Source organism: Gadus morhua, chromosome 20, assembly GCF_902167405.1.
Source record: "Gadus morhua chromosome 20, gadMor3.0, whole genome shotgun sequence".
NCBI classification, from domain to species: Eukaryota; Metazoa; Chordata; class Actinopteri; order Gadiformes; family Gadidae; genus Gadus; species Gadus morhua.
In genome coordinates, this window is record NC_044067.1 from 23722132 (window position 1) to 23737808 (window position 15677).

Here is a 15677-nt window from a genome sequence, read left to right on the forward strand (position 1 = left end):
GTTTTTGTAAGGATTTTTCTTATTAGGGGTCCAAGCCAACAGGTTGGATCCCCATTGTTTTTGTAAGGATTTTTAGGGGTCCAAGCCAACAGGTTGGATCCCTATTGTTTTTGTAAGGATTTTTTATTATTAGGGGTCCAAGCCAACAGGTAACAGGTTGGATCCCTATTGTTTTTGTAAGGATTCTTTTTATTATTATTCCCAGCAAGAAGTGGTACCACAGCCCAAACCGTAAATGGTGCACACACGCCAATTACATGACTAGATCCAGGTCCGTGATGTGACGGCAGACGACCAAATCCAGACACACCGGCCACTAGGTGGCGCTATACCAAGGGAAAACGCGTTTGGGGCTATAACTCCCACACCGAACCTCCCACAGTCAAAAACTTGTACGCACATATTCACTGGAGTCTGCTTCATCTTTTGGCATAGGCCACGCCCATTTGCGTCTAGAATTTTTTTTCGCAAAATCGCGAAAACCGCAAAACTGTATTTTCGCTACTCCTCCCACATTTCTTGACCAATTGAGACAAGACTTTGCACACGGCATCTTCATTCGCATACACAAAGAAATTATTGAACTTTTATTTGATCCGACCTTCGACGACGAAACTGTACCGTTTTGAATATTTGTTTATTAGCTAAATTAGACGTGGAAAATTAAAAATCCAAAATTAGACATCGGATCAAGTCCAAATTCTACACACATGTTGGGGCTAACCTTAATGACGTTCGATAAAAATTTCGGAAAAATTCACCATTAGGGGGCGCAATAAACGAGGAAATTGTATATCTTCTACAAAATTTTGCCGCGAAAACGCTACACTGACTTCTCGCTACTCCTACCACAGTCAAATCCTTTGTATCCACAGGTTCAGGGAAGCGTTTTGAACACATGCTTCGCGTTGTGCCGGCGAAATGCACATTTCTTGTCGCGTTGTGCCGGCGAAATGCACACTTCTTGGACCCCTGCATAACTGCTTGCAGTTCTAGTTAGGGGTCCAAGCCAACAGGTTGGATCCCTATTGTTTTTGTAAGGATTATTTTTTAGGGGTCCAAGCCAACAGGTTGGATCCCTATTGTTTTTGTAAGGATTTTTTTTATACTTCCCCCCGTACTTGTGGGACTACAGCCCAAACCGTAAATGGTGCACACGCGCCAATTGCATGACTAGATCCAGAATCGGCACCGCTACTCAGATAACAAAATCCAGACACGCCGGCCACTAGGTGGCGCTATACCAAGGAATACGCGTTTGCGGCTATAACTCCCACACCGAACCTCCCAGAGTCCAAAAACTTGTACACACATATGCACTGGAGTCTGTTGCATCTTTTGGCCTAGGCCACGCCCATTTGCGTCAAGGAATATTTTTCGCTAAATCGCGAAAACCGCAAAACTGTTTTTTCGCTACTCCTCCCACATTTCTCGCCCGATCAACACCAAACTTTGCACACGACATCTTCAGACGCACACGCAAAGGAATCGTGAGACAGTTTTTTGATCCGACCTTCGACGACGAAACGGTAGAGTTTTGAATATTTGTTTATTAGCTAAATTAGACGTGGAAAATTAAAAATCCAAAAAATTCCAAAATTAGACATCGGATCGAGTCCAAATTCTACACACATGTTGGTGCTAACCTTAATGACGTTCGATAAAAATTTCGGAATATTTCGCCATTAGGGGGCGCAATAAACGAGGAAATTGTATATCTTCTACAGAATTTGGCCGCGAAAACGCTACACTGACTTCTCGCTACTCCTACCACAGTCAAATCCTTTGTATCCAGAGGTTCAGGGTAGCGTTTTGAACACATGCTTCGCGTTGTGCCGGCGAAACGCACATTTCTTGTCGCGTTGTGCCGGCGAAATGCACACTTCTTGGGCCCCTGCATAACTGCTTGCAGTTCTAGTCTTTTTAGGGGTCAAAGCCAACAGGTTGGATCCCTATTGTTTTTGTAAGGATTTTTTTTCCTATTATTAGGGGTCCAAGCCAACAGGTTGGATCCCTATTGTTTTTGTAAGGATTTTTATTATTATTATTATTATTATACTTCCTACCAAGAAAGTGCTACTACAGCCCAAACCGTAAATGGTGCACACACGCCAATTACATGACTAGATCTAGGTACGTGAAGACTATGCAGACGACAAAATCCAGACACGCCGGCCACTAGGTGGCGCTATACCAAGGAAAGACGCGTTTGGGGCTATAACTCCCACACCGAACCTCCCACAGTCAAAAACTTGTACGCACATATTCACTGGAGTCTGCTGCATCTTTTGGCATAGGCCACGCCCATTTGCGTCTAAAAATTTTTTAGACGCACCTCCGGACACTTTTTGAGCGGCTCAGCCAACATGGGCTAATTGTCAACCCAGCCAAGTGCCAGTTTGGTCTCTCCGTCATCGATTTCCTGGGACACAGAGTCACTAGGGACAGTGCAGCCCCTCTCCCATCAAAGGTGGAGGCGGTCGCGCAGTTCCCACGCCCGCTCACTGTCAAGTCCCTGCAGGAGTTCCTCGGCATGGTGAATTTTTACCACCGTTTCATCCCTCGAGCCGCCCAGCTCATGCAACCCTTGCATGAGGCCTTGCAAGATAAGCCCAAGCACGCTGTGGACTGGACTGAGAGCAGGGACAAGGCTTTTGTTGCCACTAAGGCGGCCCTGGCGAACGCCACCATGCTGGCACATCCTTCTCCCAAGGCCTCCATCGCCATCACCTCGGATGCCTCAGACTACGCTGTCGGTGCCGTCTACGAGCAGTGGGTGGGCGGGGCCTGGCAGCCACTTGCCTTCTTCAACCGTCAGTTGCGTCCCTACGAGCGGAAGTACAGCACTTTTGACCGGGAGATGCTTGGTCTCTACCTCGCCATCAGACACTTTCGTTCCCTGTTGGAAGGTCGGCACTTCACCGCTTTTGTCGACCACAAGCCGCTGACTTTCGCCATGGCCAAGGTGGCTGAGCCGTGGTCCGCCCGCCAGCAACGTCATCTGTCCTACATTTCCGAGTTCACCACGGATTTACAGCACGTTGCCGGTAAGGACAACCAGGTGGCGGACTGCCTGTCACGGACTGTGGTAGGAGCGGTCCATCTTGGTTTGGATTACAACCGCATTGCAGCGGACCAGACCACAGACCCGGACGTGCAACTCCTGAGGACCTCGACTACAGGGCTGAAAATAGAGGATGTGGTTTTTGGCGATGCCGGCACCACGCTCCTGTGTGACGTCTCCACAGGCAGTCCTCGTCCAATCATTCCCACGGTGTGGAGACGACAAGTTTTTGATGCCATCCATGGTCTCTCCCACCCAGGTTCGAAAGCGTCACAGAGATTGGTGGCCGCTAGGTTTGTTTGGCACGGCCTCAAGAAGGACGTTAGGGACTGGGCTAACACCTGTCTGGAGTGCCAGCGGGCCAAACTGCACCGCCACACTAAAGCCCCGTTGGAGTTGTTCCCAGTGCCGGAGAGACGTTTTGACCATGTCAACGTGGATCTGGTCGGCCCTCTGCCCTCCTCTCACGGTTTCACCTACCTGTTGACCATGGTTGACAGGACCACCCGTTGGCCTGAGGCTGTGCCACTGACGTCGCTAGCATCTGTCGAAATGACACGGGCATTTATCAGCACCTGGGATGCCCGTTTCGGCACTCCTTCCGACATATCCTCCGACCGGGGCGCGCAGTTTACGTCTGAGCTGTGGAGCGCTGTCGCACAGAGCCTCGGGGTGAAACTCCACCACACTACCGCATATCACCCACAGGCTAACGGACTCTGTGAGCGGTTTCATAGGTCGATGAAGGCTGCTCTTCGTGCCAGCCTCAAACACAGCAACTGGGTCGACAAGCTCCCGTGGGTACTGCTTGGCATCAGGACTGCACCAAAGGAAGACCTACAGTCCTCCTCCGCAGAGCTTGTTTATGGCCAGCCGCTGCGGGTTCCAGGGGATTTCGTCCCTGGCACCAACGTTCCTTGGTCTGCCACCCTCCAGCGGTCCACGCTACTGGACAATGCGAGGCTTTTCGCACCTGTCCCCACTTCCCGTCACGGCCTCCCTCAGTCGCACATCCCCGCTGGGCTTCGCACGGCTGCCTACGTTTTCATTCGCCACGACGCCCACAGGGGACCGTTACGCCCGCCCTACGAGGGCCCGTTCCGGGTTTTGGAGACGGGGGACAAACATTTTGTGGTGGACATGGGCGGCAGGCCGGAGCGACTCTCCATTGACCGCCTCAAGCCAGCTCACTTGGACCTGGCCAGGCCCATTGACTTGGCTCAGCCCCCGCAGCGTGGACGACCTCCAGCTCTGCCCCTGCCGGGCCTGCCCCCTGCTCCCCTCCATACCGGAACTCCCACACTCCATGCCCCATACCCGTGTCATGGCGGGACGCCTGCCGCAACCGTGGCTCCTCGACCCCCTGTACGACGGTTTTGTTCTTGTTTTCTTCTGATGGTGAATTCTGGGGGGACATGTGTAGTGAGTGTAACATAATTCACCTACAGTATTTTGTTATGTGTTGTTCTTTCAACTGTGCTGTCGTTTACTGCATGTCATTTACTGTCTTGGTGGTTCAGGGATCGCGGCCCCTTTAAGGATTACGGCGTCTCATGACGTCAGAGCCCATGCGGGATTTGTTTACCTTCAGCACGCTTTGATTTCCGTTCTTGCTCTTTGACAAAATAAATGAGTCACACGGCTGTGTGCTCAACGTGCGAAGTTGTGTTCTTCACTTATTGCAATTTCCACAATATCGCCCATTTATATGTAGACCTGCATGATTTTATGCAAATGTAGCCTACATAACTAAATGTCCAAGGTAGTAGCAAAGATATGACTTTTTTAAATTTCATGTTTCTTGTAGGTCTAACTGAATAATCACAATCGCGTTTCTAGTAGTGTTGTCAGTAGGGATACTGGATTTTCTAACTTCGATACTATACCTGGAAAAATATCGATATTCTATACCATTTTCGATATCAGGGGAAAAGCTTTTTTCAGAAAAGAACGTACCCAAAGTAAATAGAGTATATCTCCACAACTGCAAGGGCTAGTTTAATATACATCTATTGATGCACTTAGACACATCATCAGTGATGGAACCTGGGGTCATTGGGTGTTTCGGGGCTCGCAACATCATACACCCTCAACCAGGCGACCCAGCCGGGATTGATCAAGTCCCAACTTGTGTCTAAGTAGCATGTACCCACGGATCGCCCCTCTTGATCCACAGCCATCTAGAGGCCTTCTCAGCTGCCTCTGTGGTGGTCTTGATGGCCTTTCTCTGACATGCACCTGTGACTCCAAGCATGCTGTATGCTTTGCAGAGAGATCGCGCTGCAAAGCCTCTACAGCCCACCTCTATTGGCACACACCGGGCACGCCACCCCCTTCTGCGGCACTCCTCCACTAAGTTGGCATACTTGGCACGCTTCCTCTCATTGGCCTCTTCCATGCGCTCCTCCCAGGGAACTGTCAGCTCCAGTAGGACCACCTGTTTGGTTGAATCTGAGAACAGAACTATGTCTGGTCTCAGGGTGGTTTCCACGATTTGCTCTGGGAATCTGAGCTGCTTCCCCAGGTCGGCCTTCATCTGCCAGTCCGGTGCGGTTCCAAGGAGTCCCACTGCCCCCCTTGGCTTGGGCTTAGGCTTCTCCCCTGCTCGAATGAAAGCAATCGCCTGCCTTGCTGGTCGGAGAGGCTTGTTCTGGGTGATGCTGGTGAAGATGGTTTCTGCTATCGCCTTCAGCACCTGGTCGTGGCGCCAAGTGTAGTGTCCTTCTCCCAGGGCTTTGGAGCAACAGCTGAGGATGTGCTCTAGCGTTCCCCTTCTGAGGCACAAAGGACATGATGGTGCGTCAACCTTGCCCCAGCAGAAGAGGTTGGATGGGCTGGGCAAGACGTCATAGACGGACGCAATCAGGAACTTGATCCGGTAAGGCTCAGCTTGCCAAAGCTCAGACCAGGAGATCTTGCGGTCCACTGCCTGTTCCCATCTCGTCCATGCGCCTTGCTGTCGCATCCCCACCATCTGGCTAGCACGCAGTTCCTCCACGCCAGTTCTCACTTCCTCTTGGACCCATCGGCGTCTGTCTTTGCCCAGGGCTTTGTCGTAGCGTGTGGTTGCAACGCTACCAAGCCCTGCTCGTCCAGATGCCACTGGGCCGACCAGCACGCTGTGACGCAAGCGTGACTCCGCCTGCTCGACTGCTTCCTGCGCCCTCCACTTCCTTCCAGTCCTGACTTCGATGCCAGCCTGGGAGACCTTTGGATCACTGGATTCCCTGTACTGCAGCACCTCTCTTGCACGGGTTACCATGAACTCCTCATTCAGGCTGCTAAAGGGGAGCTTCAGTTTGTTGTTGTGCCCGTATAGAGCGATGCTACTCAGGCTTCGTGGCAGGCCCAGCCATCTACGGAAGTAACGGCTGATCCTCCTCTCGAAGCCCTGTACTGTTGTTATTGGGAACTCGTACACAAGCAGGGGCCACAGAATCCTGGGGAGAACACCATGCTGGTAAATCCAGGCCTTGAATTTACCAGGCAGACCCGACTTGTCCACTGCTGTCAGCCACGCCTCCAGCTCCCGATTTGTGGCCTTGATGGATGCAGCGTCCTTCAGGGTGCAATCAAAGGTCTTTCCGAGGCTCTTGATGGGTTTCTCGGTGACTGATGGAATCTGGGTGCCGTCCAGAGAGAAGCGGAACTTGTCAGTCACTTTCCCTCTCTTGAGCACCAGGGACCTAGATTTTAATGTCATCTTGGTGCCAAAAGAAAGATTGTTGTGCAAGTGAAATATTCAATGTGGATAACACTTGGTTAAAGTGAATAAAGCCATGGAACACAGCATAAGTGTAAGATAACATTTCCACCTGAAATAATTATCAGTTGGTCGTTATCAGTTGGTAGGGCTGTCTTAATATGAGACACAAATAAAGGTAGATATCTTACAATTTTGACACTTGACACCTCTATTTAAAGATGAGGGCAAATATAATCGAATGACACCGAACCAAACACTCGCAAATATACATATTGCCACTAGATTGCGCTGAAGAACATTTGTTCTGATTGAAGGTAATTTACCTTTTTCCTAATAAACCTTCTCTCAGTCATCGATTGTAAACAACATGTTTAGTTGCAAAATTTGGCCCAGACACTGGATTTTCTGTTTATGGCGGGTTTTATGCTATCAGAATCAACTTTGTGGAAAAAAATCACAAAGGTAAAACTTTTAGCCCCTCTTATCTCCTTCTCTCACACACACACACCCCACTAATCACCCTTATCAGACCCCCACATAACAGCTGAACGTGTGTGTGTGTGTGTGTGTGTGTGTGTGTGTGTGTGTGTGTGTGTGTGTGTGTGTGTGTGTGTGTGTGTGTGTGTGTGTGTGTGTGTGTGTGTGTGTGTGTAGACGTGGTGGTTGGGGCCCCCCAGGAAGCAGACTTACGGGGGGCCGTCTACATCTATAACGGCAGGAGAGATGGAATCTCCCAGCAGAACTCTCAAGTAAACCAACACACATACAATTTATTACCCACACACACACACCCACACACACACACACATAGACACAATCATTACACACAAACACGCACAAACACAAAACACAGACACAAACACAATTCATTACACGCAAACATGCACAAACAAAGACACACAGACATTAAAAATTCATTACACACAAGCACGCGCAAACACGCACAATAATAATAATAATAATAATACATTTTATTCACAACGCACTTTACATCAACTTAATGACCTCAAAGCGCTAAATTCAATACAATTTATTACACACAAACACACATAGACACACACAAATCATGACACACAAACATGCGCAAACACACAGACACAAACACACACCTACACACAATTCATTGCACAAACGCGGACAAAAACACACATAGACACACACAAAATTCATTACACACAAATATGCACGTACATAGACACACACACAATTCATTACAAACAGACACACAAACACACACAAAGACACAACTAGATAAACAAACATAGAATATAACTTTGTGCCCAGTGGAGAATCTGTGCACATGCACAGGTTTGGCATGCATGCTATACTGTAAATGGATGTATTTATGTATACATTATAGATAAATACATCCATATACAGTGTATATAGCATGCATACATATATACATGCATTCCATACATACATAGACACACACACACACCCACACACACATTTTCGAAACACACATACACACGCCCACACACACAAACACACACACACACACACACACATCCTACCATCACACACAGAAACACACAGTGCATTTCAAAACCCACAAATTAAAGGTAATGTTCAACAATTCTGGTCCGACTGTACAAACCCTTCCTCTCCTATCCTAACCCCTTCATCTCCTCTCATAACCCCTTCCTCTCCTCTCCTAACCCCTTCCTCTCCTAACTCCTTCCTCTCCTCTCCTTTCTCCTTCTTCTCCTCTCCTAACACCTTCTTATCCTCTCCTAACTCCTTCCTCTCCTCTCCCAATTCCTTCCTCTAACCCCCTCATCTCCTCTCCCCTTCCTCCTAACTCCTTCCTCTAACTTCTGCCACTCCTCCTCTAACTCATTTCTCTCCTCTCCTATCTCATTTATCTCCTCTCCTAACTATTTCCTCTCCCTACTCCTCCCTCTAACTCCGTCCTCTCCTCTCCTTTCTCCTTCTTCTCCTCTCCTCTCCCCTTACTCTCCTCTCCTTACCCCTTCCTCTCCTCTCCTAACTTCGTCGCTTCCCAGAGGATCTCCGGAGCTGATGTCGGTTGTGACCTCATGATGTTTGGCCAATCACTGACCTCCGGTGTGGATATTGATAACAATGGTTACCAAGGTAATATCTAGTGTTCACAGAAGTCGGGCTCTCTCTCTCTCTCTCTCTCTCTCTCTCTCTCTCTCTCTCTCTCTCTCTCTCTCTCTCTCTCTCTCTCTCTCTCTCTCTCTCTCTCTCTCTCTCTCTCTCTCTCTCTCTCTCTCTCTCTCTCTCGATGCATTTAGTGTGGTTGCTACTGCAAGCACATCCACTGTTCTTCGTGAGTTTCCTTTATTCCATTTGCCAGTTTTTTGTCCTCCTGCATACTTTCAGCTACAGAAACCATTCAACAATCAAAACGTCCAGCTCAATAACGACATGATGGCTATCTCTTGGCGTTTTCTCAAAAAGTTGAACTCTTTAAACTTTTTTAACTATTATGCTTTTTCAGTTATTTTTTTTTACAATGTAAGTCAATGGGCAATTTTCAACGTTTTTGCTCAAACCATTTAACAAATCAAACTTGTATCTTCAATAATCTGAAAACCGAATTTTGATTACCTTTATACTTTTTTCAGAATCACAGTTTAAGTTCCGTATCGGCTTCGTTTTCTGTTGGTCTCATAGATTAACGCTGAAGTTAGAGCGTGGAGGACGTGCAGGCAGTGTTGCCAGACTGGGCATTTTTTCCCACCGCATTGGACTACATTTTAAGAATTCAGGCAGCGATGACGCTAGCGTTGACGTTTGCACTGACTTTAGCCCTGACGTTAGCTGCGATGTTAGCGGTAAAGTTAGCTGTGACGTTAGCGCTGACGTTAGCATTTTAGCAACCACACACTCGCAGTTCGTTAGGACGAAATGCATTCTAGTTCTAAATCCCCTTTCTCACAGAGTTCCCGGTGTATTACTGGGTTAACCTTTTAGGCACCGGAAGGGATTTCCCCCTTTCCCACATTCAGCACCATTCTGGAACATTTCCGTCTTACTCCCTTTCACACACGGCACATCACTGCTGGTATAGATGAGAGAGTCCAGCAGAAGGCAGTATTGCAACAACTCAATAGCTTGATGCAGACAAAACAAGATGTATTGATGTTATTATCGGAACAACCGAAAAGCATTGTTGGTTAAGATCATTTGTTTACGTCCTCAGCAGAGTGGTGTGGTTGGTTCGTCAGACAACGTCACCCTTCATATTCTATCATTCACAACACAGACGTAAAGGCAGTGAGACGGAGCTGTAGCCAGGTCATTCTCCCATTCACCATGGACATATTATAAAATGGACAACGGATTCAAAAATGGCGCCTATTCATTCCTATGTAAATTGCTCAGTGGCGCAGGGCAACATCAAGGAGAGATATGCTTCCACATCGTGGGTCTATGGCCACGCCCTACTTCATGACGCACCGGATGCAGAAATATTCTTGTTTTTTTAGCATTGTAGCCTCATAAGCGAGAGGTCTGTCCGATAGCAGTCGCATTGTTTACCGACCATGGAAGTAAATCCCCCGATGATTCTCTATATGTTTAACAATAATTATTTTAGATTAGTTTGCCCCTTTTTGACTTTATAAGAATAGCACCTTGTCTATACCTTTTTGAATGTTAAAACAGAAATAATAATTACCATTCGTTTTTTTTATATATTTCTGTTTCTGAAACGAGAATCAAATGCCCAATATATACACAGACCCATCAGCTGGTGTACCCAGGGAACTCACAAGGTGTTAGGAAGCAAAGGAGTCTGAAATGACCCCACATGGTATCATCGACCTATTATGTGTGGGTGCAATAAATAAGACAGATATGATGGTGGCGGTGCCAGCCCCACGTCAGGTTTCAAAAACAAGTAATACTGAAACTGATTCTCAAACTTGATCCTGAAATGTATTTAACATGAAATATTGTGCAGGGAGAGGGCGGTGGCAGCAATTGATGGAGGAGGCAGTCAGGTGTGCAGGAAGATAACAACAGGAGTATGATGGACAGGGATCTGACATGGACAGGGAATTTTTTTATTTAAACATTCAGAGGAAATCTGGCCTACTGTAGGCCTATGTAAATAAGATTAAAGATGTCTAGGATAGTATAAGTGATAACTGTAAATGGCAGGTGTACTTTGCTTTTGATGGAGCCATAATGTTCTATCAATAAAAATATCAATAAAATGCATTTTATTGATGGGCACCTTTCAGCACACCTTACATGTATAATTAATGATAGATTAAAAACACTTGGGTGGTGCGTGTTTGTCACTTTTGTGAAATAGCTGGAAAGAGCTGGAGTAACGGAATATGATGCAGCTGCAGGGCGCTGAGAGGTGATGCATGAAGCATGATGGTGGCACGGCAGACAAGTAGGGGAGCATGATGGACTGGGATCTGATGAGGAAAGTTTCCAGTTTCTGCAAACAAAAGAGAAGGGGTTTAGATAAAAGGCTATGTATCATTAATAAGATATGAAAACTTTATTTCAGACTCAAGTCCATAAATACACAAGTGCAATACAAATACAATACAAAAATATAAAAAGTCAGTTAATATACAAACATTTCAGCCAGTACACCCTCAGGCTGGAGGTATAGCGAGCACAGCTCAGAGTGGGATTTACAAGTACCACAATGATACCATTCCGAGATTCCTCCAAACGTTTCATAAATTTAAACATGAGATTTCTTAAAAGTGCATGGAATGTGCTCACTCCTGCAGTGACAAACATCTGGCTGGCACTGCCCCCTCTGGGTATTTTTAAAAGGATGCGCATAGCATCATTGTACGCAACTCTCAGCCTCTGCATGCTAGATTTTTTGTACATATTAAAACAGCACTCTTGCAAGCATTATATTTAATGTCATGTTTTAATCCATACTCAGTGCAGATATTAAGGAGTTGCTGTAGTCCAGCACTACTTGGGCTCATAATGACCAGATCATCTGCATACATAAGATGGTTCACCAACATCTCACCGGTCATACACCCTGTGCTACAGGCTCTCAATTGCATGGACAAATCATTGACACACAAGTTGAATAAAATTGGAGACAAGATTCCTCCCTGCCTAACGCCATTGCCAACTCCAAAGGGTGCTGATATACTACCTCCCCATTTAATCTGCATCTTCTGGTGAGCATACCAGTAGATCAGAACCCTTACAATATACCCAGGCACGCCCCTTTGTGTTAGCTTCATGAACAGTTTCCTGTGGTTAACTCTATCAAATGCTTTGGAGGCATCGATAAAGCACATAAGGACAGATTAATTTTTGGCCCTGTACAGGTTCACTATTTCCTTGAGTGCATATATACACATGTCTGTCCCATGCTTTGGTTTAAAACCAAACTGATTGTCACAAGAAGAAAGATACCCAGTTATTCTATCAAGTAGGATTCTTTCCACAACTTTTGATAGAATGCTTGCTAGCGCTATTGGCCTATAATTATCCATGCAACTTACTCTCCCAGCTTTGTCCTTAAGCACTGGGACCAGCAAGATGGATAACATTGAATCCGGTACTATGCCATGGATCATAAAACCAGTGAGGCTGAGAGCTAGGAGAGGAGCTAGCCTCAAACTGGCATTTTTGAGATGTTCAGCTGAAATAAAGTCCAAACCACATGCTTTATTGTTTGGCAGTGTATGCATGGCATCAAAAACCGCATGAGTACTTATTGTTTCAACACTCATATCAGAGTCAACCACGTATGGATCACTCTTTATGCAGTACATGGGAGGGATGGTTTACATTTGTTAAGAGCTCTCACCTCTTTCCAAAAATCGGTGGTGTTATTACTCATAAAATTGTTGGCCATAGAATCAGCCCTCATAACTTGCTCATTTTTGGATATGAAACGCACAGCATACTTGAATCTGGCATTTGCAAGCTTTTTATGCTCAAGCTCAGGGCCTTGCCTAGGTTTTCCAGCCATGTCCCAGAGTTTATATGCTTCACGAGCCTCAGTATGATACATCGCTACATGCTCATTCCAGCCGGGTCTTATGTTAATTTTCTTGTTCTGCGTGTCAGTTTTATAAAAAGGTTTACCACCATCATACAGGGCCGACACCACATTGTCATACATGGAACAGAGGTCTCTCTTATGCTCAACCCTCTTACAATTGGCATCCTTACACAAAATAGCTTCTTTAGGCAGATGTATATGACTTAACAGTTTATCTGTGTTGTTATAATAAGCCAACAAGTTATCTTTAGTGAGAGATGACTAGTCCAATTTTGCAGTGAATTCATTATTCAAAGCACTTTCATTACTGACTGTTGTCGGAATATCACCAACATTTACAGTAAATGCAAGGGGTATATGGTCTGTCACTGCCACCCCATACTTTATGCTCATATTCCCTAAAGCCATATGCCCATCGGCTGTACTAATACAATGGTCAAGCCAAGATGTAGTGTGCCAGGCCTCACTTATGTATGTGTAACTGTCAATGGGCAGCAGCAGTTTGCTTGACAAAACAAAGTTGTTTTCCTCACAGAAGTGGGCCAGGTGGTTAGAAAATACAGAGTTATTGTCTGCAATATCAGCATTCATATCCCCAATAACATATACGCTGGATGTATCGTTATCTTGCATAAAAGCATTGATAAAAGCCAGCCTGTTAAGATATTCTTCCTCATTTTCACGAGACTCATATGGTGTATATACATTGAGGATAACAAAACTATTATCTTTATATGTATATTGTAGACCAATACACCAATCAACATCCAGCCTAATTGGCTTCATCACAGCATCAAGTTTTTTGTCCCAAAGCACATCCACTCCCCCTGGTATTCTGCCTCTAACTACTGCTGTGCTGAGATCAGTCGTTGATTCCCCCACTCCAAGGAATTTTGGGTTAACAGAGTTCAGTTTTTCCAGTTCTTGGGTAAAAAAGTCTCTTGCAGGCATAAGATGTCACATTCCTCTAGCAACCTGTCAATAACAATGCGACAAGCTTTATCCCCTGCACTCATCCCCAGGCGCATGCCACGACAGTTGTAAGAAAGTACCCGAATGGACATAGGCCTACTCATAGTGTTGAATTGACACCGGAGGGCACATTTACCTCTCCTACGGAAGGCACATTATTTGACCCAACAGCACTGGCCATGCGTGGTTCATAATAACGCCGTACTAGGGCCCCCTCAGGCCACAGCTCCGGAGTGTACATTTCACTGATGTCATTACATCCAGCAGTCACTTTGAAAGATCCAAACCTGCTACGTACATTTTGAATTTTCTGGCAGGTGACCACTTTGATAAGTTTGCTTTTAAGATATTCAGAAAGCGTCTCCGCCTCCAGATCTGGGGAGAATTTAGTAGCAAACACACTCACTAATTTAGTCCTCACCGTTAGTATAGTACTCACAGCACTAGTGCCGACGATAGATACAGGTCCAGTCCTCTTTCTTCAAATGGAAATAGCACGAGCCCCTGAGCCTTCAGCGACGTTCCGCCGTGGATTCTGACGAGACCGCCCATCTTTAACAACTTTACTCCATCGCGGGGAGCCAGTCGAAGACCCAGCTGGGTCTTTTCCCGTTGCACCACTTCCCACGTTGAGGCCAACGGTTGTCACCACCTTCTCATCGCGACGCACCCCTGTGCTCAGGTCCGGCGTAGCCGTAGATCCCAAGCCAGCTGCTCAATGCATGACCAGAAGGCACGGCGCAGTCCCTCCTCGCTCCCCCTGTTCCTCCAGGTGGTTATCCCGGGCAGGTCGATCAGCAGCTCCCAGCCCCAGAGTGCACAGGGAAGCATCCCTTGTCGGCGCATCCGACCGGCACTCCAGAACAGTCACTCGGCGGTTGATTTCCTCAGCTCCGGCCCGAACTTCCTCACATACGCTCGTCTGGAGCTTACTTACGTGTTTCAAAACACCCACCTCAGCGCACAGCTGCTCCATTCTCCGTAGCAAACAGGAGACATCCAAGCTGGAGAACGTCACTGGTGGCAGTTCATCCAGGTAGTGAGATACAAATCTAGGAATGTTCTCCCCACATTCATTCAGTACCTTAAGGCAGAGTTTTATATTGTTCATATCTTTGCACTGTCCTTTATGACCAATGCACCGCTGTGTAGTAGCGGGACAGAGCTCAAACAAAACTTTCTTGGAGGCTTCAATCGCCGCAGAGTCGAACGTGTTAGTTGCCAGTAACACGATCTCATCCTGACTTAGAGTCTTAATCTTGACAGCTAGGAAATTAAGTAGTTCATCCTCCACAATTACCCTGCCATCAATAGTCTTGTATATCTCTGGTTTTGATCGAGAACGTTTATAAACCGGAGCAACACCGACCGCACCAGCAGTGTCCGCCAGTGACGTCATCACGTCACACGTCACAGATAGATAGACTGTGACAAACAATCAATCACAAACAAAAAAATATAAAAGGCCTGTCCAAGTTTAAAGCCCACTCACAAGGTGCAGGCCAAGAGTGGGAACATAGAACAAAGACTCACATCACAAAAAACATATAAATACATGAAACGTGCAGATAAATACTAGACCATAGACTAGACCATAGACTCACATCACAAACTCAGACCGTCACAACATGTAAAGAACCTATAAATAAATGAAACATGTACATAACTACGAGACCATAGACCCACATCACAAACTCAGTCACACAACATGTAAAAAACATATAAATACATTAAACATTTACATAAATAAGAGACCATAAGATATGTTTGGGTATCTCTTGTTTTATCTTAAAAACAAAATACACAAAACATTAAGAAAAGGGAAGAAAATAAAAGTAATAATAGATAAAGCTAAAAATCAGTTAGTGATGGGCATACATTTAAATGTACAAAAATTACAGAGGTCATGGATCGGATGTGCTGTTCAAAAAGAAATGCACTATTAAACTATG

The 15677-nt window shown here is 46.2% G+C and overlaps 1 protein-coding gene across 1 annotated transcript; it reads right to left on the reverse strand.

Moving 5' to 3' along the window:
* Nucleotides 1-5140: 5140 nt before the first annotated feature.
* LOC115532846 (uncharacterized) lies at nt 5141-6767 on the reverse strand. The gene has a single exon (XM_030342819.1). It carries the CDS (start codon nt 6765-6767, stop codon nt 5199-5201), a length of 1569 nt encoding a protein of 522 aa, XP_030198679.1. The 3' UTR covers nt 5141-5198.
* Nucleotides 6768-15677: the final 8910 nt, after the last annotated feature.

Bases quoted from the DNA above. Each gene is read 5' to 3' on its own strand.
- LOC115532846 (XM_030342819.1), bottom strand. From the start codon at position 6,767: ATGACATTAAAATCTAGGTCCCTGGTGCTCAAGAGAGGGAAAGTGACT.